Source organism: Danio aesculapii, chromosome 2 (assembly GCF_903798145.1).
Source record: "Danio aesculapii chromosome 2, fDanAes4.1, whole genome shotgun sequence".
In the NCBI taxonomy this organism is placed as follows: domain Eukaryota; kingdom Metazoa; phylum Chordata; class Actinopteri; order Cypriniformes; family Danionidae; genus Danio; species Danio aesculapii.
In genome coordinates, this window is record NC_079436.1 from 20,246,276 (window position 1) to 20,271,638 (window position 25,363).

At 35.8% G+C, this 25,363-nt stretch overlaps 1 protein-coding gene and 1 long non-coding RNA gene across 2 annotated transcripts; both read left to right on the forward strand.

The window, feature by feature from the left end:
• The first annotated feature begins 1,801 nt into the window (after positions 1 to 1,801).
• Positions 1,802 to 4,159, forward strand: LOC130235764 (uncharacterized). The gene is made up of 3 exons (XR_008838415.1): positions 1,802 to 2,025; positions 3,578 to 3,643; positions 3,758 to 4,159. It is a non-coding gene; the product is annotated as an uncharacterized LOC130235764 (long non-coding RNA).
• Positions 4,160 to 6,444: 2,285 nt separating this feature from the next.
• Positions 6,445 to 24,924, forward strand: ubxn7 (UBX domain protein 7). The gene is made up of 11 exons (XM_056466229.1): positions 6,445 to 6,529; positions 12,162 to 12,318; positions 12,403 to 12,470; positions 14,735 to 14,800; positions 15,627 to 15,739; positions 17,018 to 17,164; positions 17,288 to 17,378; positions 19,050 to 19,177; positions 19,255 to 19,690; positions 21,272 to 21,351; positions 24,166 to 24,924. Exons 1-11 carry the CDS (start codon positions 6,460 to 6,462, stop codon positions 24,325 to 24,327), a joined length of 1,518 nt encoding a protein of 505 aa, XP_056322204.1. The 5' UTR covers positions 6,445 to 6,459; the 3' UTR covers positions 24,328 to 24,924.
• Positions 24,925 to 25,363: the final 439 nt, after the last annotated feature.

Below are 25,363 nucleotides of genomic sequence, written 5' to 3' on the forward strand. Positions count from 1 at the left end.
TTTTGTCATTATAAAAGTCTAAATATACCACATAGCAAGATAAGTAACTTTATGTGTAGGTTTACATTGACTTCACAGTTCTTGCTGATTGCCTCATATCCTGGTCATTATCATTATTAAGTGCCTTTGAGATGTCAGAATTTTCAGAAAAAAGTTTGAGATTTTTGATTAAACCATGTAGTTGTTGTATTAATTAGACCTTAGGCTGTAAGAAATGAATGAATGAAGAAATGAATGGTCAAGCTCCTTCACTTTTTATAAATAATCTGCAAGCAGAGAAACAGTAAACAAACATTAAATTGTGTCAACCCTGTCATGGACAAATTCAAAGTAGAACAAGTAGATTTTCATTGCAGTGTAATTATAAAATGTATATTTTCAGAAAGGTAATGTGTCCCTTTACCAACCCAACTTTATAGATTATAGAAACAGTCCATTTATAATAATGAAATAATGGACAAAACATTTATTTCCCAATACAATACGCATCAATCTTTGCTCACTCTTCAAAATAAAACCCAAGATCTAAAATATTTTGTCAAACTTTCAAACAATATTAACTGGCTCTTATTGGTTAATTAAAAAATCACATAAGAAGTTTTGCTAAGGTTCTAAATATTTTTTTTTATTTTCCCTGCGAAACCCATGCGAACACGGTGAGAACATGCAAACTCCACACAGAAATGCCAACTGACCCAGCCAATACTCGAACTAGCGGAAAACAAGAGGATTTTTTTATTATTATTATTTCCTTTATTTAGCCAGGAGATCACATTAAGACGGCAGGCAGCACATAAAGTTTCACATAAAAATCATAAAAAACAATACTACAAAATTACAAAATCAGCATTCCTAAAAAGGTCAGATCATAAAAAAACAATTACAAGTATCCTTTAAGATGTTGTATACAGAAGATTTTCGAGTTAGAAGTGTGTCAAGATTAAACTGATTTTGCAGGTCATTCCAAGCCCTAGGAACATAAATGGAAAAAGCACGTTTTCCAAGTTCTGACAATACTCTTCCCAGCAACCATGCTACTTTGGGGTCCATAAGGGGCCATTGTGGGCAGAACACTGTGGGCCCAGATACCGGCGTAAAATGCCATAATAACTAATAAAAACTAATCAGAGCGGGTTAGCCCACAGTCAGCCCATACTTTTGGGCTGCCCAAAGGGGGCCCGCTTGTGCCCCACACTTTACGCCGGTGTGGGCCCAGATACCGGTGTGAAATGTGGGGCACGTGTGGGACAGCCCAATAGTGTGGGCTGACTGTTGGCTATCAGCCCAACTGGGGTTGTTAAATATTGGCAGTCCTTTTATTCAGCTGCCAAACGTAAGAAATAAGGGTTGATTTTATCAATTCCTGGTGATTTTTCTTATATATCTAGGCTCTCTACAGCTTTATGTACCTGTGCAACAGTGATAGGCAAAAACTTGAATAAATGTGAGGAGCTGTTTCGAACAGGCTCAACAAATGTATTTGAAGTATGGGAAAGTGAGTTGGAAGACTCAAGTCGAGCCAACAGATATAAAATAATTATTAAAAGTATCTGCAATAATTATCTGCCCTTAACTTCAGCGTTATTAACTTTTAAATAATTTGGGAAATTAGAAGCCAGTTTAGGTACTGAAATAGACATCAGAGGCGCAAAAATGGGGTATGCAGTATATGCAGTGCATAGGGGCGCCGCACATGGGGGGCGCCATTGTGCCAAAACTATTTTTGAAATGAGCCTTTTTAAAAGTTTCAAATAATATTGAATAAATAAATATATTTGGTAAAAAAAGTTTATTTGGCATTTTATACGAGTTTAATATTGTATTTTATTAAATAAAAATAATATAATACCACCCCTCCCCCTCCGTAGACCAGTTGATTAATCCGTTATTCTGTTACAGTCACTTGTTTAAAATGGAGAGAAGAACGAAGAGGAGTGGTGCCCAAAATAGAAAACGAAAAAAAGAACATGTAAAACAATGCCTTAAAATGAAATCTGCTATGCCAAATTGGATAATCAGAGATTGGTAAGCTTATACTATTATTAACATACTATTATTTACCTTCTGTTTTTGGGAAAGAGTTCATAAATCATAACCGCCACCTAGCCTGGGCTTTACCCAGGGCCGGAGCGAGCTGAACTGGCGCTTTAGGCGAACGGCGATCACGCCGCCCTCAACCCGTAATGTTAAGTTAAAAAAGAAAGTTACCGGTTCGCGAGGACCGGGGGGTTCGCTGACGCCGCCCTCCCTATTCTGCCGCCTATACTGTAGGTCGCCTCTATAGACGCGCCGTTCCTGCTTTTACCAAACGTAAGAGCAGAGGAGGTGGTTTTGTCCAGGCAGGGGGACACCGTGGCTGCGTCCGAAATCGCATACTTCTATCCACTAAAGTATGTAAAAACAGTATAATTCGATGGGCTAAATACATATACCTGGCGTAAGTCCATGTGACTTTACGGTAGACGTTTGATAGTCGCAAATAACTTTTTTGTGAAGCATATAACTGACAAGCATACTGGGTTATATGATAACACATGTAAAAGTCATAAAAATCAATCAATAAAAAATACATTACATATGGGGAGATCCATCATATTTAAATAATTAGATTGTACAGATTATTTTATTATTATTATTGTTAGAAAGGTTTTATGGCCTTCTTGTATCTTGTAATTGAGGTCAAATAATTATAAAATATTTTAAAATCTTTACAGAAAAAAAATAAAGGAGGAAGTTATAGACATTACTTTAACCTGTATGTGAAATTTCCCAAGAACAATTATCAACTTCAGAGCAATATTGAGTGTATTATAGCCAGTTTTACAGTTAAAAAAAAGAAACATGCATTCGTCAAAGTTAGTTATTTTGTAAAATGAATTAAAAAGCAACCCTGAAACCTGTTTACAAAAATCATCAGAAAATGTACAAGTACAAAATACATGTAAAAGACTTTCAGGCTCAGTGTTACAAAAAGAACATTTGTCTTTAAAAATTTAATACATATATTGCAGGGGTAGAACCTGTGTAATTTTTTTCAAATTAATTTCTTTTACCTTATTTGGGAGTAAAAACTTATTACTTGTTGACCAAATATCATCTACAAGAGGTAAAATAACAACGAATTCCAGTCAAACAGCCAAGTTTAAGGTGTTCATGTAGATGTAACTGTTTAGATTAAATTAAATAAACTGTCAAATCACACGAACAGTTGAGGTCAAAATTTAAGAAAACAAATTTTTTTATTTATTTCATTATTTTACCAAAATAAGAGGATCATACAAAATGTATCTTTGTTGAGTTAACCTGAATATATTTCAGATACAAGAGAAAGTAATAATTGGTTTAAAAATAATTAGCGCACATAAAAGTTGCCATCCGCTGCGTAAAACATATGCTGAATAATTTGGTGGTTCATTACACAGTGGCGAGTAATAAAAGGACTAAGCCAAAAATGAAAAATAAAAAAAAATGAATGAATAAATAGTGACAGTGTGAATGTTTTTAATACTATATTTTTAATAGTTTAGTAGAATTATTATTATTTTTTTTTTGTTAAATATCTGGTCTATTTTCTCAGCCATGAAGATGGGGAGGGCAATGACAAAATAGCAGTAAATGAGTTCAGAGCAGGTGAAGAGAACAGGTAAGAAAGGGTCAGATTGTATATCTATTTTAGTTATGTTAAGAAACATTGTAAATTAAGTTATTCTAGACTTTGCTGATTAAATGTTATAAAACATCTGTTTTGTTTACTTAGTCATGAAGATGGTGAGGACAGAGAGCAAGAAAATGTAAATAGAGCCAGAGAAAAGAACAGGTAGGAATGGCCCCACAAAAAATAAATGAATAAATGGCAGGTCAGGGTTTTGCAAATTTAGGTATTGTTTGTCTTGCAATTTTATTCAGCAGGAAAATCTTGACAAGGTCTTCCCAAATTTAACAGTGGCATTAAGAGTTTTCCTAACAATGCAACTAACTGTTGCCTCTGCAGAAAGATCTTTCAGCAAACTGAAACTTATAAAAACATACCTTCGTTCAACTATGCACAATGACCGCTTGTCACAGCTTGCAATCATCTCCATTGAAAACAATCTAGCAAGGTCAACCTCATTTGATGAAATACTTGACAAATGGGCAAGTACAAAAGCAAGGCATGTTAAAGTGCAGTAATCATTTAGTAAGGAAATTAAGAAGAAATTAATTGAACTTTTACCACTACTTGTTCAGATTTGTAAAATGTATTTGTTATAAAATATTGTTTACAGCCAGAAAACTTGTCTATGGACTTCTTTTATTTTTGTTTGTATTGTGTGTGTTTAGATGTGTGGTCTTGGTTAGCCCTGCATCCTCACAAATTTTGTTATACGTAAACTCTTAGGGGGTGGGGGCGCAAAACTTGATCCCGCATACCCCTCAGTAAATGTGCAGTTGCGCCCCTGATAGACATGACTAATTTCCAGAAATGTACAGGATTATTTAAGTTTTCGTTTACCTTAGACAAATAATAATCACACTTTGCCCTTTTGATTAACTTTGTGCACTTGTTTTGTAAAGTTCTATATGAATTCCAGTCTGTAAAATTGTTTGATTTCTTTGCCTTGGCCCATAAAATATTCCTTTTACCCCACTTTCACTTACCCCACTGGGAGATAAATTCATAAAAACTCTTCATTTTTACTTATTTCTTCTGACGGTGAAAACTAAACAATATTTTTACTTGGTCTAAGTTTTTTTTTAAATATATTTAGACTAAAAACCAAGACAAAACAGTTTTTTTGTATTGGTATTATTCGATTTCTGTACCTGAATACTGTTAGACTCCCCAGAAAACCATCAAACAAGGATATTCAAACTGTTCTGTGAAACTGTGTTCATATCGCAATATTTATCGTAGAAAAATAAAACCTCACAATATCAGATTTTTCCAATATCGTGCAGCCTTAATACATATTTTAGAAGTTTTTTTTTTGAATATTTTGAAATCTGGATTTTTGGTAATTTGTTTAATGTGTTGTGTTACTGTCTGTCATGACTCTATAGCGGAATTACCAACCTACGTCACACATGACATCACATGGGTTCAACCGCGCATACCGGTTGCAATAGCAAACATGTTGTGTTGTGCAGTAGGATGCCAAAATCAAAAGTCCAAAAATAGAAAACTTAAATTTTACCGTACACCACACTGCTTTTAATGCCAACCGCAGACGTCTTTGGCTAACAGCGATCAGAGGAGCTGAATGGAGTGAGAACCTAATTAAAAATGCAGGTCTGATTTTGTATCAGGTAAGTTCACGCTATACTGAATCCTACCCATTACTTGTTTTTGATTGCAGCAATGTATGATTTCAGCAAAAACAGTTAAATATGGTTAATTAAACTGCAGACAATGCTTAGAATGAAATGTAAAAATGTACATTCACATAACGTTACTCTGCTGTACAGGTGCAGTTTGCTGTCAGAATGCAGTTGTTGTGCTTGTTGATGATTACCCAGGCCTTGTATAGCTCCGTCTTCTTTCCTTGTCCTTGGCTATAGGCACAACCTCGGTTTTTAGCACTACAAAGTTTTGAATCTGGTAATCATGGAACTTTATTTTATGCACATGACCACACAGAACAAAATTGTAGGCATTGTAGGCTTTTAACTTCTCTCTTGTAAAATCACTTGGAGTTTCAGTGAGAAAGTTTTATATATTTGGGGCTGGATGCTTGGTCATTTTGTCTTATCCAATAGGCTATGCATTGGGAGGATGCCATTGCAAATGGACCTGTCAGACATACGCCGCTCACTTAATTTTGCCGAACGTGCTTATCACTGGGTGACATATAATACGCTGAAAGCTTTGTGTAAATAATATATATAATATGTAATCAATATACCTTATCTCTAATAACAACAAACTCTGTACCGCATCCAATGTAATCTCCTTTCTGTAAATGCTATGCGCTCCTGTTTTTTTTTCTGTAACTTCGATGCGCGCACATCCTGAATGTTTACAAACCAGTAGCTTAGCATGCTATCTTAAAAAAAAACTAAATATCTTTCTAAAATAAACATTTAGCCATTAAACTAAAGATAAAGAAAAAAATACATATTATATAACGAGAAGCTTTGTTTATTTGTTCATTGTAAACAAATTCTGCCTCTTTTCTGCCACTCTAAACGAAGAAAATGGGTTAAAAATCTTTTGGTGAACTGCTCTTATGGAATAATTACAAAGATGTTAAGGGTGTTTGTGGAAACAGAAGCCAATAAAGTCAAGTAGGGCTCAGGCAGACAATTTGTTATAAATACAGCGGTTTAAACAGAGCACGGTGACATCTTGCCCGTGACAGTACGAATAAACTACATTACCCAGAGCTTCGGTGACGTGACTCACGGAGGCAGACGTAGAAAGAGATTCTATTGGTCGACCCAGTGCATGCGTGCAGTCGTGTTGTTGTCAGTGGCGGCAAGATGGCGACTCTCGGAGACGCATCAGCCCCGGGGGTGAACGGGTTAATACAACAGTTCACAGCCATAACTGGTAAATATTGACATTTTGTATTTGCGGGATTTTTTGCACAAGCAATTTCACGTGAGTAATTAAGGGGGGTGTTTAGAAGTGCTGTGTGTGTAGGCATGAATTATCGAGAGCCATCATCATTACTGCCCCCTCTGTCATGCAAAGGAAAGAGACTCACGAAAGAGCTAGCTGCTATCTCCACTTGCCTGCAAAAGAAAAGAAATAGCAGAGAAAAACGCTATAGGGTGTAGGCTAGTAAATAAAGTACGCCCACGTTAATGTGAAACTCCTTCGGGCTGAACTTTTGTGTGCATGTGACGCTATTTCTGTTATTTAAGCCTTGCTACATGTGTAACAGCTTTTAAATTCAAGCCAGATTAGTGCATCAGCGGGATTTTCACTCCGCGGCTGTTATTCCCTCCGCCAGATGTAAACGCTACAGGTTGAGTGTGTGTGTAAGTTATGTGTGTGTGTTTGCATGTTTTCAGCCACCGCGAGTGTTCAGCAACTTCAGCAAGTGTGTCTGTGAGCCTCAGTCCACAACATGGCGGTTTGTGGAGGCTGATTCTCAATCACTTATCCGTTTTTTTCTGTATGCTTCCCACAACTCGCATCTAAGTGAAGGGAACGCGCAGAATGTATGCGTTTTAAACGCACTCGGGCTGTTCAGGTGTACTGTTTATAGACGTGTGCACGCCGGCTGCCTTAGGGCATCGTATGATGTGTGTTTCATTTCATAGTTTCAGTTGTGTTCGTCAGAAATACAAGCCATGTTTCGCAGCTACTTTTTTTGTAAAGGTGAAAGATGCGCTGATTGTGCGCATGCGCGTTCGGAAGAGGCGGGGTATAAGAACTGAAACGAGCTCGCGCTGCTTATCTGCCTTCATGTTTCAGATTTTGATTGCTCGATTTATTTCACAAAATTAGCCATATAACTATGAAAGACTGGTTTTATGAGATTGTATGGTACTCATGGAACTGTCTAATGTTTTGTTTTGGGCTACCTTACCTTTATTTGGCTATTCAAATATCATTATGTTTGCTTTTTATGGTCATGACTTTACAACGAAGATTCAGTCAGGAAGGCCCAGCTGAATGTCTTGCATGGATATATTGCTCACATTGTAATATTAATTTGATTTATGATTAAATTGTATAATTTATATGGCTGTACATACCTGCAAACTATGAAATTAAGATTAGGAGTCAGCCTTATGCTTTAAAAGAAATCAAAAATCTATTTTAAAATTAACAGAAAAACTGCAAAAAATCTGTTTGTACAATTTATGAATTATTATTTAAATGGACAAATAATGTTAAGGGAGCCTACACAAAGAAAGTAAGCAGATGCATTTTTAATGAGTTCGTAAGTAAAGGTTTATTTATATAGCACCTTTCTCAGACATTAAGTCATAAAGTGCTTTACTATAAAAGAAAGCTGGAAAACAGGTAAAAGAACACACATCTATAAAAGAAAACATATTAAAACAAGTTAAAAATCCAAGTACAGAAACACTAATGTAAAACCAGCTCACCATACTGTTAATTAAAAGCTTGACCAAAAAGATGATCCCAGAGTTCTCAGTGCTATTGGGTGAGAGTCTTGGGGCCAGAACACAGAAGGCACAGTCACTTTTACTCTGATGTGTTCTGGGAATGGCTTAAAGGTCTTGGCCAGAGAACCTCAGAGACCAGCTACATGAGACAAGAGACTATGTAAAAGATCCTGAATATAAAGGGGTGCCTGACCATGCAGAGCTCTATATGTAATTACCAGAATCTTAAATATACTCCAGTGAAGAGCCTTAAGCACAAGAGTAACATGCGACGCCTACTGGTGTTGATTAAAAGCCTTGCTGCTACATTCTGCACAACTTGCAATCACTCCATAGATGATTTGTTCAGACAAGTGGACAGAATAGTCCAACTTTGAATAGATAAAGGCAAGAACAAGCATCTCTATCTTTTTTTCTGATTTTTGCGATGTTCCTCAGATGCATGTACAAACAACAGACTTAACATGACTATGAAAACAGAGCTCTGTCACAGATGACACCCAGATTTCTAATGTCACTTCATTTTGAAGATGACAACAGTCCAAAACTTGCCTAAACATTGGGGTGATGCTATCAGGAGCCAAAATCAACATTTCAGTTTTATCAGGGTTCAATCGCAGAAAATTGTCTGCAATTACCAAGAATTTACTGATTAATTTATAAATGCGTTATTATAATGTGTGGTTGATTTTATAGGGTGCTTCATATTATTAACCTTATAATTTAATTTTTTTTTAATTTGGTCGATGACTATATTTTTCCAAAAACAAACAGCTTAAGGTCATCTGTTATGCTACATTGTATAGCTATGTCACTCCTTGTTGACGCAGCACTGTATTTGTGTTTAGCAGATAATATGACACCATATAATCAAAGAAAATCCTTAAGTGTTATTTAGTGTGTGAGAGAGTAGCATGAAGACATTTGAAACCGCAGTTCCAGTATCCTGGGTTTTTAGTCAGAAACTTGCCTATTAAAATGGATCTGCTCTTGTTATGAGTAAATGGTATGCATATTAAAGTTGAATCTACTCCTCTCTAAGTTCACCAACCACTTAATTGCATGTATTTGGGGGGTAATTGGTGAATTTATGTGTTGAATCCTGCGTGTTCTGCTTTAATGAATGACGCATCGGCCGCAAGTACACATGGCTATGTCTATACACGTTATATTTATAGTATCAACTTGCAATTTTGCAATTGCATTGTAGTATTTAAAAATATTTTCACACAGAGTAATGCTTAATTTAAATAGGTGTGGTTCTGTTTATTTATTGTTATTATTAATATTTTGTAATTATTTTAGAATTTTGGTTAAAAGATTATTAAATAAACTTTATTGCTAATAAATCATTAATCACTTTTTGGGTGACCATACAGCTGTCCCCCCCACTTTTAAAATGGCTGTTACGCCCCTGGACCGAGCAACCATGTAAGAGAAGCAGAAAGCTAGCTGCCAGCTATAATAATAAAAGAAATAAATCCTCCTGTGAGATGATTTCATAGTTGTGTTTTTATTAGTTACGTAAAAGCAATGAAAAGTGTTAAATCTTCTGTTTATAATGCAATGCTATGTGGATGTTTGGAGTTTCGGTGTGAGCGCCTTGTCTGGCATCTAGGAAAGATTTTCTGCTGATCACACATCTGCAGGGCTGGATGATTAATTGAAATAAAAATCGAGATCATGATTCTGAAAAGCTGCGATTCTCATCTCACGAAAACTCAGCTTTGTGATCAGTAGTAAATCTCCTCCAAAGACCAGAGGGCGCTTTCAGGTGATGAGCACAAATATGCCATAAAGAAGAGACAAAGGAAATTCAACAGAGGATTGAGCTACTTGTATTGGTTCAACATGACTAATTCACAGAAGGATTTATTTCAGACACTCAACTGAAGTTATGAGATGAGTTTGGAGTAAAAATGTGGTATATTCATGTGTTTTATTTAATATATCTAACAGCAACACAGCCGTAATTCACCAAGAAGTAACGCAAACAGCAGTCAAATCTGAATGATAATCTTCAACTTTAAATCATCTGTATACTTTTTTGCATAACTTGTCAGGTGTCAATCTCTAATCTGAAATCAGGTGCCGGAGATTTACTGCTGATTACAGAGCTGGTTTTACTGCCAAAGTGCACATGAATATCTTCCTTCAATTAATTGACCAGCCCTACATGCTTTCCTGACAAGATGTGCATGACAGTTGTAGCTTTGATAAATTGCATTAACGTTTTCCTCTCAATTTATCGTGCAGGCCTATTGCAATCTTTTTGCAAAGTCTGTATGTGAAACAACAATAGTGGTCAGAAATGATTGGTTGATCTCCCTGCAGTGCAGGCCCTAATATACAAAAGTATCTAGTATCTATTCCATTCTCAAAATCAGCTATTAATCTTACAAAAATGCAAGTGCAGGATCAAACTTGTTGCAGTTTCTAGTACTAATGTTGGCCTTTGTTCATTTTATACTTTTGGGATTCTGTGATGTTTTTGTGAGCAATATGGTAAGGTTTTGCATATTAAACTTGTAAGCATTTAGGCTATCTTTATTCTAGCTCATGTTTAAGCAGTTGTTTATATCGAAGTTTGTTTCAAGGGTTTCAGATTTGTTAAATTTATATTTTAATTTTTTGAGCATTGCATTTACCTCCAACAAATCAATCATGCAGTGTTCATAGCTTGTTACACCACTAGAAAAATGAACTCTAGAAAAGAAAATTTGACTGAGTATTTGTGCTGTATTAGGCTAGCCTACATTAATGATGCATGATATATTATTTGTCAGCCATATCAGTCTTCCCCTTTTAATCCTATTTTAAATGTTGTTATCTGAACAAAATGAGTCATGCCAGTCAATTGTCTAATTCATGCTAGAAACATGCTAATTCATGCTAGAATCATGCTAATAACATGCTAAATCATGCTAGAAACATGCTAGTAACATGCTAATTCGTGCTAGAAACATGCTAGTAACATGCTAATTCATGCTAGAATCATGCTAGTAACATGCTAGTTCATGCTAGAATCATGCTAGTAACATGCTAATTCATGCTAGAATCATGCTAGAACCATGCTAATTCATGCTAGAATCATGCTAATAACATGCTAATTCATGCTAGAAACATGCTAATAACATGCTAGAATCATGCTAATAACATGCTAGTAACATGCTAGTAACATGCTAATTCATGCTAGAAACATGCTAGTAACATGCTAATTCATGCTAGAATCATGCTAGTAACATGCTAATTCATGCTAGAAACATGCTAGTAACATGCTAACTCATGCTAGAAACATGCTAGTAACATGCTAATTCATGCTAGAATCATGCTAATTCATGCTAGAAACATGCTAGTAACATGCTAATTCATGCTAGAATCATGCTAGTTACATGCTAATTTATGTTAGAATCATGCTAGTTACTTGCTAATTCATGCTAGTAACATGCTAATTCAGACTCTGCTTTTCAAGCCACCATAAAGTTTGTCCTCAAACTTTAATATCTAGTTTTATATATACTCTTTTAAGTTACCTGTTTGTGACTTCCTAATTATATAATGTATATGTTAAAATCTCAGTCTCAGTCATTAAAACAAGTAATGAAAGCCACGTTGTAAGTTTTATATATATATATATATCTCTCTCTCTCTCTCTCTCTCTCTCTCTCTCTCTCTCTCTCTCTCTCTCTCTCTCTCTCTCTCTCTCTCTCTCTCTCTCTCTCTCTCTCTCTCGCTCTCTCTCTATATATATATATAGATCTCTCTCTCTCTCTCTCTCTCTCTCTCTCTCTCTCTCTCTCTCTCTCTCTCTCTCTCTCTCTCTCTCTCTCTCTCTCTCTCTCTCTCTATATATATATATATATATATATATATATATATATATATATATATATATATATATATATATAGATCTCTCTCTCTCTCTCTCTCTCTCTCTCTCTCTCTCTCTCTCTCTATATATATATATATATATATATATATATATATATATTTATATATATATTGTTTTTATGTTTTATTTTGATATGTACGTTAATGTTGATATTCCTAATATTGATGTTTACCCTCGCATAACCGATGCTCTTGTTTGTTTGCAGGAGCCACAGAGAGCGTAGGGAAGCATATGTTGGAAGCATGTAACAATAACCTCGAGATGGCCGTCACCATGTTTCTGGATGGAGGAGGCATCGCCGAGGAGCCCAGCACAAGCGCCAGTTCAGCCAGAGCGTCCAGCAGCAGAATCTCCCCTGTAGAGTGAGTGTCTGACCTCAGATCAGCCTCTTCACTTTAATGTGTTTAAGTCACTGTGAGTCTGAATGTTGTCTTTATTTCTGTCAGAGATGAAGTGCGAGCACCCATTCCTCAGAAGCAGGAAATTCTGGTGGAGCCAGAGCCCCTGTTTGGAGGTATGACATTTATACATGTATTCTGTCTAGAACAGAGGCATGTTGCAGAAAGCTAGTTGAACAAACTCTGGCTTGCAGTAAATTTTGGGTCTGACAAATCCAAAGAAATGTAAGCTGGTTAAGATAAGGGTAAGTTGTTTCAATCACAACGCTTGATATATATGTTCGCTGTCAACTTTGGGTTTAACGATTAACTCTGGAGCACGTGCACATGAAAGTGAAACAGCCAATCATATGACACAAAAGAGAGAGAGAGAGAGAGAGAGAGTTAATTTGAGTCAGTTATCGTGAGAAAATCAGCACAGTTCACTTTTCTGTTGAAGATTAAGACATCATTATTAGATTTATAAAGAATTTAAACATGTATACAAGGCAGAAATAAACACTGCTGATTAGATTAAACTGCTGATTAAACGTCTACTGATGTTTAGAAGGCAACTTTAAAGAAATGATTATTATTACTATTATTACTAGTATTATTATTATTATTATTATTATTACATCAATGCAAATCAATCATTTGTTTTAATAATGTAGGTTCACAAACAACTCATGAGACGGTTATTTTAAAAGCTTTATGAATTAGGGCTAATTTATACTTTAATATTTAGATCTAAATGTTCATTTAAAGTGGTTAGTCATATTAATTGGCAAGTCAAAAGTATAAAGTATAAATGATTATAATTCATATATTATAAACAAATTATTAGCAGGCAAAAAATATTATTAGACAAAAATGTGACTTTTCTTGTGTAAAAAAACCTTTAATTTGGAGCAAAAAATGCATGTGGCTTTATTGCATCAGAAACACATGACTTTACGCAAAGCTGAATGGGCCAGTTTGCTTTCACAATCTCTAACCAAAAAAAACTTGCTCTGGAGCAGGTTTGCCATGAAGTATTAGTTACCGTGGCAACAAAACCCAATCAAAACCAACCTCTTTTTGAGCACGAAAACTCAAGTTTGCTCAAACTAACCGTGGACTTAACTGGGTAAAAACTCAAACTGGTTTTATGCAACAGGCCTCAGTGTTTCTCCTATAATCTTTTAGTCATTAAAAATGTAATTGAACATGGCGGATGGTCAGATGACAAGCAAGTAAATGTTTTTCTTTTAAAGTGGAGCAAATTTTTTTGTTGTTACATCAAATTTAGCTGAAATTGTTACTATAACCATTATTGTAAAAACAACAATACTAGTTATATAGACCCTTTTCACATGATGTCACACCGTGTCCAGTTTCACTCCATGCAGTGTATCTTTACTTTCATCTACACAGAAATCCCCATAGAGAATTCGCCCAGTCAGCTGTATATTTACTACAGATATGGTTAGATGGTCACTATGGCTGTTTCCTAAAAATAAGAACACTGCATTTTAATTATAAGATTAAAATGCAGCATTTTTGGATTATGAAATTATTTGTATTTATTTTTTAGGGTAAAAGGTATACAGATATTAAATTAAAACCACCCACTAGGTGGCTGGACACTGTCTAAAGCTCTTAATTCATTCAAACGGAGAAACTGAAAAAAATAAATTTATGGATCAGTGCATTTATAGATGAAATACTTACGAGATAATATGAGAAAATTTAATAAAGAACTTTACTCATGCTGGAACATTCACATAACAAGTAATATGCATTTATATTCACTGCAGCATCAAAGTAAAAATAAATCCATTATTGAGGAAATAAACTGAATTAGTAAGTGAAAAGGTTGCAAACATATACTTTTCTTGATAAAAATAATGTTTCAAACTCTGAAAGCAGTTCAGTATTGAAACATGGACACAGTATTGAAAGTATTGAAACATTGGACACATGTCCAATACTTAAACAGACGTAAATCACAATGTGCAATGTTAATATTTTCAGTTGTAAATTTTCCAGAGAAGTCTCCCATTCATTCAAAGGTAAAACGGGACTAAAAATACACACAAAAGTACACAAAAGTAGGGGTATGTGAAGTGACATCATTGTGAAAAGGGTCTAATATAGCTAATGGGCAATTTATATATTATATAATTTATAATTGTAATGATTTCACTTATAAAAAAGCCAATTGTATTTATTTAGAGATTATTGCAGCTGTTTACAGCAAAATGTAGATATCGTGACCATTTACAGCTTTTACTAAATTAACATTAAATGCAATAAAGTGAAAGGAAAATGACAATTATCCAGTGAGAAACCCTCTCATAAAACCCAGCTGAAATCTGTTCTGTCTGTTCACTAATCTAATAACATCTCTCTTTCTCAGTACCAAAGAGACGGAGACCAGCACGATCAATCTTTGATGGATTTCGGGATTTTCAGACTGAAACCAGTAAGTACATGTGTAGCATTCAGATGGCACATACTGTAGCTCATAGGTCTCAATCTCAATTCCTGGAGGGCCGCAGCTCTGCACAGTTTTGCTCCAACCCTAATCAAACACAGCTGATCTAGTAGTGTCTAGTAGTCTTGAACACCTTGATTAGTTGCATCAGCTGTGTTTGATTAAGCATGTGATTGATTGTAGCTGTTTTTTCAATTCCAAGAACTTGCGTTCTTGTGAAGACCGGTCTTGCCAGGTGTCTTCGGAAGAACGAACTCAGGAGACCACGAGAACAGAGAACGTGTCCTGTGAGAAATGAGATGCTGCATTTTTCCTGATGGTCACATGACCTTCACGCGTTTTTAACTGAAAATAATTTAAACATTACAGTATTTATACAATGATTTATTGTTTTTCCAAAATATATACTCTGCATAAAGACATTATAAATATTTATTGCAAATATAAATAAAACAGATTTAATAGGAATGTCAGCAAATAAAGACCCTTAATGTGTTTATACCATTATTAAGATTTTCATTCTTATTTAAGGAAACTCCTGAGGTAAATAAGTTATATCTCTGAACTTTAATAATAAACCTATATTAAATGCTGCGCTTCCCACCTCCAGTTGCAATGACTTCTGGGACTTCTAGAGGTGCTCAAGTCTGCATCGATGCATCCTCGATATCAAGAACACATCTGGGAAGTTTCACACATCCTCTGTTCTTGCGGTCTTCAAGAAAGCATATTAAGAAACAGCCTGTGTTTGAGTTTGAGACCTATTCTGTAGATGGTCTGATCAGTCCTTTGATGTTGTGCTGTGAATGTTCAGTCCGACAGGAGCAGGAGTTGAGAAACGGAAGTGCAGTGGACAAGAAGCTGAGCACGCTTGCTGATCTCTTCCGTCCCCCCATCGAACTCATGCACAAAGGCAGCTTTGAGACGGTGAGCTTCATCGCTGATTTAGTTTAAACACATTAGCTTTACATCCAGTGATTGGATAATTCACATCCTTTATTGTTCTGTTTCATTAAGTTCATAAGTAATAGAAATATTTTAATGAAAAAAAGAAATGTAAATAATGTTTTATTATAGTAGTTTAGGCTCTCTCTTAAGCGGGTCGCACACCAGAGGCGGTGCATTGCATCGCACCACGCAGCGCCATGCACTTCATAATTCTAAACATAGGTTTTTATCAGGGTACACACACTGGCGCCGCAAGTCGGTGGCTGTCCATGGCGCCCAGCCACGACTCAGAAAACTATTCATATTTCTGCCGCGCCACAGAGTGCCATCTGATTAGTTTCATTTTAAATAGTGTGCGATTGTGCGAGTCAGGTGTGCGCTACTTTAAACTGTCATGTTCTGAGCAGCTTGTGTGCGCTACTTTAAACTGTCAAACTGAGCAGCGCATCCGGTGTGTGATACCCTTTAGAGTCTAGAAGGGCCTGATGGTTCGCTTGTGATTTGAATTTGAAACTACACTAAACAAAACTAACAAAATTAGATAGAGAGACATTAAAAACATAGAGTAAATAAGATGAAACAGAATTACTGAAACAAACAAAAATTTAAATGGAAAAGATATTAAAATCACTATCTGTTGATCATTGTTGCCGGTGTTGCTGTTTTCACTCACATTTGGACACTTTTCAAAGTGCAGTTGCAGCAAAAAATATGAAGTTGCTGGTTGCGTTATTTCATAATGTGTCGCATAAAGTGTTGAAGCAGACAAAATGTTTTTTTCTCATGAATACAAATGAAGCTCAATCATTTCTTAATGGACAGTAATCCTGGATTGCATACCTGGCTATATGAAGACTCTTCAACTTCACTTTCTATACTATACTGTTCTGTAATAATAAAGGCAAAATGGCAGGAATAGTTCTTTTAAAAAAAGATAAATAGATAGATAGATAGATGGATAGATAGATAGATAGATAGATGGATAGATAGCTAATTCAGGAAATTAATAACAGTTTTAATTAGATATGATTAAAAAAACATTAGATTTGACTAAACAATGTATAAAATACTGCTTTTGTAGGATATATGCACACAAAAAAACAGTATCTTACAAAGGATTGGGAAATATCCACTTACAAGAGTCATTGGTTTAGTATAAATTTTAAAAAAATTGCATAACATCCCTTTATGTTCCATATCAAGCCATTATGTGTATCAATATTATGTAGCTTATTGCATATGTATTTGTCACCTTAGGCAAAAGACTCAGGGCAGCTTGAGAACAAATGGCTGATGATCAACATTCAGAATGTGCAGGATTTCGCCTGTCAGTGTCTGAACCGGGACGTGTGGAGCAATGATGCTGTCAAAACCATCATCCGAGAACACTTCATATTCTGGCAGGTACATTTAAATGGACATTATGAATGTCTTCTGTCTCTTCATCTGCTTTTGATGTGACGTGATTTGGCTTGTCTTGTGATTGTTAGCTGTTGAATTGTTTAGGAAAGTTATTTTTATTTACAGGTTTACCATGACAGTGAGGAAGGGCAGAGGTACATTCAGTTTTACAAGCTTAACAAGTTCCCCTATATTTCTATCTTGGACCCCCGTACAGGTGAGACACAAGAGGCAACCTTTTCTCCCAATGATGCATGTTTTTGTTTTGCAGACAATAAAGCATAATGGTCGTGATCTATTAATTGATGTTGGTGGTGGTGTTGTTGTCCTGTAATAAACATATTCTTTTGCGATATGAATCCGCCTAATTAACAATATGAACTCATAACAAGATTAATGTTAATGCAAGTTCAGTTTGTAAAAACAAATACCTCTACGCTTATTTAAACATGAAATATTCTATTGTCTATACCTTAAAACAAAACAATAAAGATAAAGTATGCTTCACAAATATTCAAGCCTCAAACCTATGTCAACTTGTCACCAACATTAATTATTTGATCCTATTAATTTCATGTAAAAATATATTCAAATTAAACGCTTCAGATTTGGATAAACCTATTTCTTACATGACATTGATTTTGCTGTAGTTCACGAATACTCAGTTAATATTCCATGCAATTTTAAAAAAAATGAGCTAAAAAGTGATAATTGTATAAAAACATTGTAGAAATATGGTAATAACATGGTAACATGCAAACGTCAAATTATGTGCTCATTCATTGCTTCATATGCCTATTTTTCACATGGGTATTCCAGGAATACAAAATAATGCTGTACTGGTATTTAATGTGTTTTAAGGGTAGTTAATGCTTGCAGTCTATGTAAAGGGGTCCTATTATGCTCTTTCAGAAAATCTTGATTCTGTTTGGGGAGGGGTGTACTAAAACATTCTCATGTTTTGCCCATCATGTTTGACATAATTTGTGTTATTATAATAGCTTTGGGTTTCAAACATTTGAATACACAAGTGTACTAGCAAAACAAAGCATTTATGATTTGTAAAATCCATGCTGATGTCTATGGCAATGACAATCATTCTACACATAATCTGAAGGTGTGTGATAGTATTCACACAATGTTTAGGTAGCTACGACATTTACTCTATTCCTCAACCAGTTAAACAGTCACATTCATATATTTTGTGAGAAGTTAACATGTTGTATATTCAGCAGCACTTATCCCCCACCACAGATCAAGTTGTATGATCAATATTAAAATGTTTAAACAACGAAATGTCTTTTACACATTTGAGAATCAGATAAATAATATATAAAATATTAAACAATATAATCAATTTGAGCAGAGAACATTGGTCAAGAGGATTGCACAGAACCTTCACATGCGCAGATATTACAAGACATATCAGAGTGGCAGTTTTACTGTTGTTTTACCCCTTTCTATCCCAACTATTCTATTTTTTTGTTGGCAGGCTTTGGGCAGCTTTGTGACATCATAAACCCCATAAAACAATGCTTGTATTCTAAACTAGGCTTTTTTTTGTAGGTCTTGAAAAGAGAAAACAATGTATCTTCCTTTCACTGAAAAAATGAAGGCTTCCACACCATTCCTTTATGTTGTCCCAACACAAATCAACTGAGTTAGCTTAATCATTTCGGAAAATTTAAGTGGATTCAACATTAAACAATTAGGTTGTCCCAAAAACAACTTCAACTCATTTTGAATAAGTTGTTTGAACAAGCAACAAAAGTCCTTTTTTGAGTGCTGGAGTGGACTTTATACTTTTTTTAAGCTCAAGTATGCACACTTCTTATCTAATATTTCTCTAATTTGCATCTAATATCTAATTTTCATGTCTTGCAAACAGGACAAAAGATGGTTGAGTGGAACCAGCTGGACGTGACCTCATTCATGGATCAGGTCACAGGCTTCCTATCAGAGCACGGTCAGCTGGATGGACAGTCCAGTCAACCTCCCGCCAAACGGGCTCGTTCTGTAAGTGTAAAGTCATCATCTAGAAAGAGCATTTTACGCATCTTTCCTTGTCATCACATTATTTTATGTCCATGCAGGAGAGTTTGATAGATGCCAGCGAGGACAGTCAGTTAGAAGCTGCCATCCGGGCGTCTCTTCAAGAAACGCACTACGAGTCCGCTCAAGAAAAGGCAGAGTCGCGCTCAGATGATGATTCAGATGCAGAGCCTTTCTCTGACAGTGAAGGTCTGATCTCAGTCGATGGCTCTGATAATGAGGCTGGAGCAGGGGAGGATTCTTTAGATGGACACACCTCCACAGAATTAGCCCCTCCCACCAGATCAGATAGCCCCGCCCATCACAGGAAGTCCCCCCATAAAGAATTGTGCCACAGAAAAGAGGAGAGTAAGAAGAACCACCTTGAGCCGGCAGGACTCAATCACAGTCAGATGGGACAAGCAGAAAACCACAGATCCACATCACAGCAGCCTTCAGAACCGGCCGGCACCAGCACAGCAGATCCAGACGACAACGGTATATTGTGTAAACAGCGATGACTGAATATTAATTAGTGTTGTCTATTCCTCACCCTCATGTCATTCTAAAGTTTTATTTTTATCAAAAATAGTTTTAAAAAATCTCCCAACTCAATAATAAAGCACTATAAAGTAGAGCTGCATGATTTATCGCAAAAAGATTGTGATCTCGATTCAACCCCCCACACGATCTTAATCCAGCATCTCTACGATTCAGCCAATTATATTTTCAAGTTCAGGAGAGAAGCATAAAGGCGGTCGGACAAGTCTCCTTATTGTTCTATATATGTTGCTCAGCAACGTAGACGCCTCCAAATGGTCAACATACTGTATTTTTAAGGTGAAATTCACTTAAAAATGTAATTTCTGTCTTTGTGTAATAATGTATTCACGGCTGCGAAATCTCACGTGAGCTGACACACTGTTTGTTTAAGAGAGGTTGCACTACTGCTGTGAATAACAGGTAATAAAGTTGTAAATATGGTCCTAATATTATTGCTGTTTTACCATATGTTTGAGAAATAACAATAATAATAGCCATCTTATATGAACCTTTATTTTACGTCTACAGAATCATGAAAAAATCTTGATCTTTATTTTAAGCAAAAAAAAAATTGTGATTCTCATTTTAGCCAGAATCGTGCAGCCCTACCACGAAGGCACCTTAAAGTGACAGTTCATCAAAAAAAAAAATGCTGTTAATTTACTCGCCCTCAGGTCATCCAAGAAGATGTAGGTCTTCAGAAGTGTAAAATGTATCCTGTGATGATTCAGAATTTGCAAGTCATCCATCACTTTAAGAGTAAAAATAAAAACATAACCAGGCAAAGCAAAATGAATACCCATGGCTTTCGATTATATATTGAGGTCTTTGATGCAAAACCATCAGTCTGTGTCAAAAACTTAATCTTATTTATTACATTAGTTTTAATCCACAGCCTCATCAACAGGTTCTGAGCATGTAAACAACAGTCGGCCATAAGTTTCCTATCCTGTACTTGTGTGCTGTATTGCAAGTCTTGGTTATCTAATAGAGTTTCAGACTGAAGGATCAGACTTGGTTCTCATATTTTGTTTTGCCAGTAGAATACTGTTAGATTCTGCCTCAGACGCTACACTTAACTCAGAGGTTGATGCGGCCTTGTCAGCCATTCCCGGCTGTGACTGAGGATGAAGATCAGTCGATGATTTATCCATGTTCTTTCTTTTTTTGGCTTTAGGCTTAGTCATTATGCTGATATTTACACAACAGAAATATAAAATAATGCCAAAGAAACCAAGTAATCAAAATAATGACCGAATAATGTCAAAAATAGAGAGGAGGACCACAGAAACACAACTACTCCATTCGGCACTCACTAGCTCCCCCGAACAGACTTGGTTCTGCCATTTATTTAAGCTGTGTTATAGAAAAGAGCTAGTATTTAAACTTTAGCCAATACACTTCAAAATGACATCAGGGTGAGGTAATGATGACAGCTTTTTCCCTTTTTGATTGTTTATACATAAAGGATCTGAATATTCATACATGCTGATTGGGAACACATTAATAAATATATTAAAATGACTCTGTCCACAGGTCCAAAGGCCCGCTTAATGCTGCGATATCCAGATGGCCAAAGGGAACAGATAGCATTGTCTGCTAAAGCTAAACTCATGGTGGGTATGGCCTTCACTTGTTACAATTGTTAACTTTGTTGGCATTGGAAACGTGACCTCAAATATTCTTTGCGCAATATTTTGACAGTAGTGAATAGTTTCACAGATATATTGCTATTCTTAACTACAGTATTGTTCTTTTATTAACAATTTAAATAACCTTTTTCACTTAACAAAGAACCATTGTGATTTAAAAACATTAAAATGCATTATAAAAATGGATAAAGTAAGCAAATAAAAGTGTAAAAGAGCACCTAGCTCTTTTAGTACTGTAGCTGTACTGGAAAACACTGGCAGAAATTAATTTCAACCTCTGCATAAAAGTAATATGGCACAATGCATAAACGTGCATTAAACAATTATACTCCACATGTCTATATATAGTTATTATAGTCTACATGTGTTTGTTACCTCATTACAGCCGTAAAATGGTAAACATGTTAAACTATCCAAATATACATTTAAACAGACCTCATTCCTCTTTGAGGTGGTGCTGAATAAATGTGTAATTTGTATAATCCCGCATTTGGCGTTCTGATGAGCTGTGAACAAATGAAACGAATGGCTGCTTGTTTCACAGAACTGCTCACTTTCTCTTTCTGCCTTTCCTGTTTTCAAAATAAGAGTCCCATCTACATAATATATATGATACAAGCTCAGATAAACTTAAAAATAAGGGTAAAAATGATCATTGTTGTAATTTCACTAGGAAACGCCGTGGCCAATCAAACAGCCTGGGCCGTGCATATTAATGATCCCGTCTAGTTTGACAGAATCTGTGTTTTGTTTTGATTAGCCTGTTTTCACCATGATTTTGTCATTTTTAGGTACTAAACCCTTATTCAACTATACCTAGGTATATGCAGATTTTCATTATATGGGATAATAGCACCTTTAACTTACCTGATCTATTTTAAAATGGATTTCAGGAGCAAAACACTACAGTGATGATTGTGCGTAAAGCCCTGCTCACATTGTGAGATTCCTGAAATCCTAGGCTAAAATCTGTGGTCTTTGATCATTGGCTTGACATGTTCACAGAGAGCCACTTGATGGCAGTTGCGATCAGATTTTTCCTCCGATGAAGTTCTGGCAGTGTCAGAAGATTTCAGACACTTTCCTGCAGTGTGACAACAGCTGCAATGAGCGTCAATCTAAGAATCAATAGGAGCTCAGAATCTGATGACGCACACAATCCATGCGGCAATTAAAATGACCAAAACAGCTTTTTTTTCTTCCTGGTTTTATTATTGAGGCGTGCTGTGTGCAAAATTGCTGCCACAGATTGTTTGTTTGCTGCGAGGAATCATTTCAGAAGGCGGGATAGTGAAAGTGTCATGGGTGGATGATGTGAAACTCTGGAGGAGTTTTCTTCCATGTTTGGTGCATCTTCATTGTCGTTCAGTCGGACATTATGATGGCTGTGATCTTACAGTATGACACGGGAGCCTTGTACGGGCTGTCTGACATGCTACAAAAATTCAGGATTATTAAAAAAAAAAATCACACAGTGTGAACCAGCCTTAACAATGGATCTTAGCTGTTATAAATTCACTGTAAACCATTGTCTATCAGGTCTTTTTGCTTTCTATGTTTGCATTTGCACTCATATTGTCTTACTTGTGTGACACTAGTTTCCATTCATCCATCCAAATGCAAATTAAATTTATACGCAAAACTAAAATATCACATAAAAGACGTGTGATTAAAGCAGTGTTTCCATCCAACGAGTCAAAGCGAACAAAACCGTTACTTCCTGATAAACTTGCGCCAAATATCAACAGTAAAAACCGAATTTGCTGCGGTAGGAGAAGCTGCGTCAGTCTTTTCTTTAATAAATGACTTGCGCCTCAGAAGATAATGCTGACACGCATTGAACGTGTGGTGGCGTTCAAAGGCGTGATCATGACAAATGGAGCACAGACGCTCTTGACTATTCTGGAGATAATAATAAAATAACACTAATACTGAAATGGTTGAGGCGTTTTAGAATGACCAATACAACATTTCAGATGTTTTACAGTGTGCTCAGCCTGCTGGTTTGTCTGTTTACACACATTTTCACATGATCACACAACTTTTTTAATGCGTATACTGGAATTTGTTCAGTAAAATTGTTTCCATCGTAGTTTATGTGCATCTTTTCTTATTGAATATAAAGTTTATCCTACTCAGTTATGCACAAAGCATACGTTTTTATGCTCATCTTGGCGTTTCAATCAACCATTTTTTTTATGCACATCTCCAAAATGCGCATAGAAATAGTTTGATGGAAATAGTTGATTACGTAGTATTTTATTTACAAAAAACAAACAAACAAACAGGGATATTTTTGCTTTAATAAGTTAAATTATGTGCTTCATCTTTCATTTATATTTACAGTATATGCTTTTGGACACTAAAGGTGAGTTCTTGTTTGTTTTTAGTGATTGAAGTGAATTACATATTCGATAACGTCCTCTACATCGCTAAAACAATTATTAGAAGTTTTGGATAGACAATAAAGATTACACACCCCTGCACCACCATTAATATGTGTTACGATGAATTTGAGCGTGAGTCCTGACTTTGGATGCTTTCCAGTTTAAGCTACTATTGGCCTAAATATCCAAAACAAAAATCAGTATTTATGCCATTCGTTTTCCTTTCGGCTTAGTCACTTTATTAATCAGGGGTTGCCACTGCGGATTGAACCGCCAACTTATCCAGCACGTATTTACACAGTGGATGCGCTTCCAGCTGCAACTCCTCACTGAGAAAAAAAAATCAGTTTTTTATCATTCATTTTATTTGATCTTTGTTCTTCTCTTGTAGGCACTGGTGAGACACGTTCAGTCTAAGGGATTCCCCAATGAACGCTTTGAACTTGTCACCAACTTCCCCCGCCGAAGACTCGCTCATTTGGACTATGACATTACACTGCAGGAAGCAGGACTGTGTCCGCAGGAAACTGTGTTTGTGCAGGAGAGAAATTAGCCCCGCCCCTTGTAGATAAACCCCACCCCTCATGTCTTGTCACTTGTGCCCTAGAAAGACTGAATTGACTGCGCCCTGTTACCACTTGTCTTTTTTTTTCTTCTTTTTTATAAAAATCCCAAAAGTCCCAAATACCAGAACATTAGTAGTTCACTGGGAGCGTCCCTGAGCTGCATTTGTTAACATATTTATTTACAAAAACCTCGGCACATCCCATCCTTTCTGGGTGTAAATCCTGTCAAGAAAAGACAGTCCATATACAAAAGTTGTGCTCATGTTTATATGGAAACTGAATCCCCAGTGGGTAAAAATGACAACGTTGTATATCATGTATATGCAAAGATTCATAGAATTGGAACATGAGTTTGAAAATGATTTGAAAGACATCTGAGCAGGTTGGGGTCCCGTTAAACATGGGCTCAGGGGATGAATCGGGGTGGTTGGTTATTATTTAGAGGCAAACCCTCACATATCTCATCTGCGATGTGCAGGAATGGATGGATTAGTGACATTTAGCTCTAGTAAGTTTCTGTCTCCTTTTTTATATACTGCATCATTTCCACAAAAACTGATTCTCAAATATAATCATTGAAACAAAAGGGACAGCTGCTTCACTTCTTGTCTTCACTTCAGCTTCTGTTTCTTCAGTGCATCTTCAGGTTGTCTTATGTTACTTTTCTTATTACGAATGTTCTATCTTGAAACATCATTAACTTAAGTGACATCATAGATTTAGGGCAACATTTATTTGTTTATACAGAATATTAGGTAATTAAGATTATTATTTTTAGATTTTACTTAATAATGCTGCAACATCATGAATAGGAGCAAAAATAAATAAATAAGTGCACCTTTTTTTTTTAAACCTTTTTTAGTATTGGGTTAGACCCTTTTTTGCCTTCAGAACTGTCTTAATTCTTCATGCCATAAATTAAACTAGTTGCTGGGAACATTCATCTGAGATTTTGGTCTATATTGGCATGATGGCATCACACATAGGCTGCATATCCTCAACAGGAATCTCATTTGAGCATAC

Bases quoted from the DNA above. Each gene is read 5' to 3' on its own strand.
- ubxn7 (XM_056466229.1), top strand. From the start codon at position 6,460: ATGGCGACTCTCGGAGACGCATCAGCCCCGGGGGTGAACGGGTTAATA. The intron at 15,740-17,017 runs GTGAGCTTCATC...TTGTCACCTTAG, and splicing joins ACAAAGGCAGCTTTGAGACG to GCAAAAGACTCAGGGCAGCT. The intron at 19,691-21,271 runs GTATATTGTGTA...CTCTGTCCACAG, and splicing joins AGCAGATCCAGACGACAACG to GTCCAAAGGCCCGCTTAATG.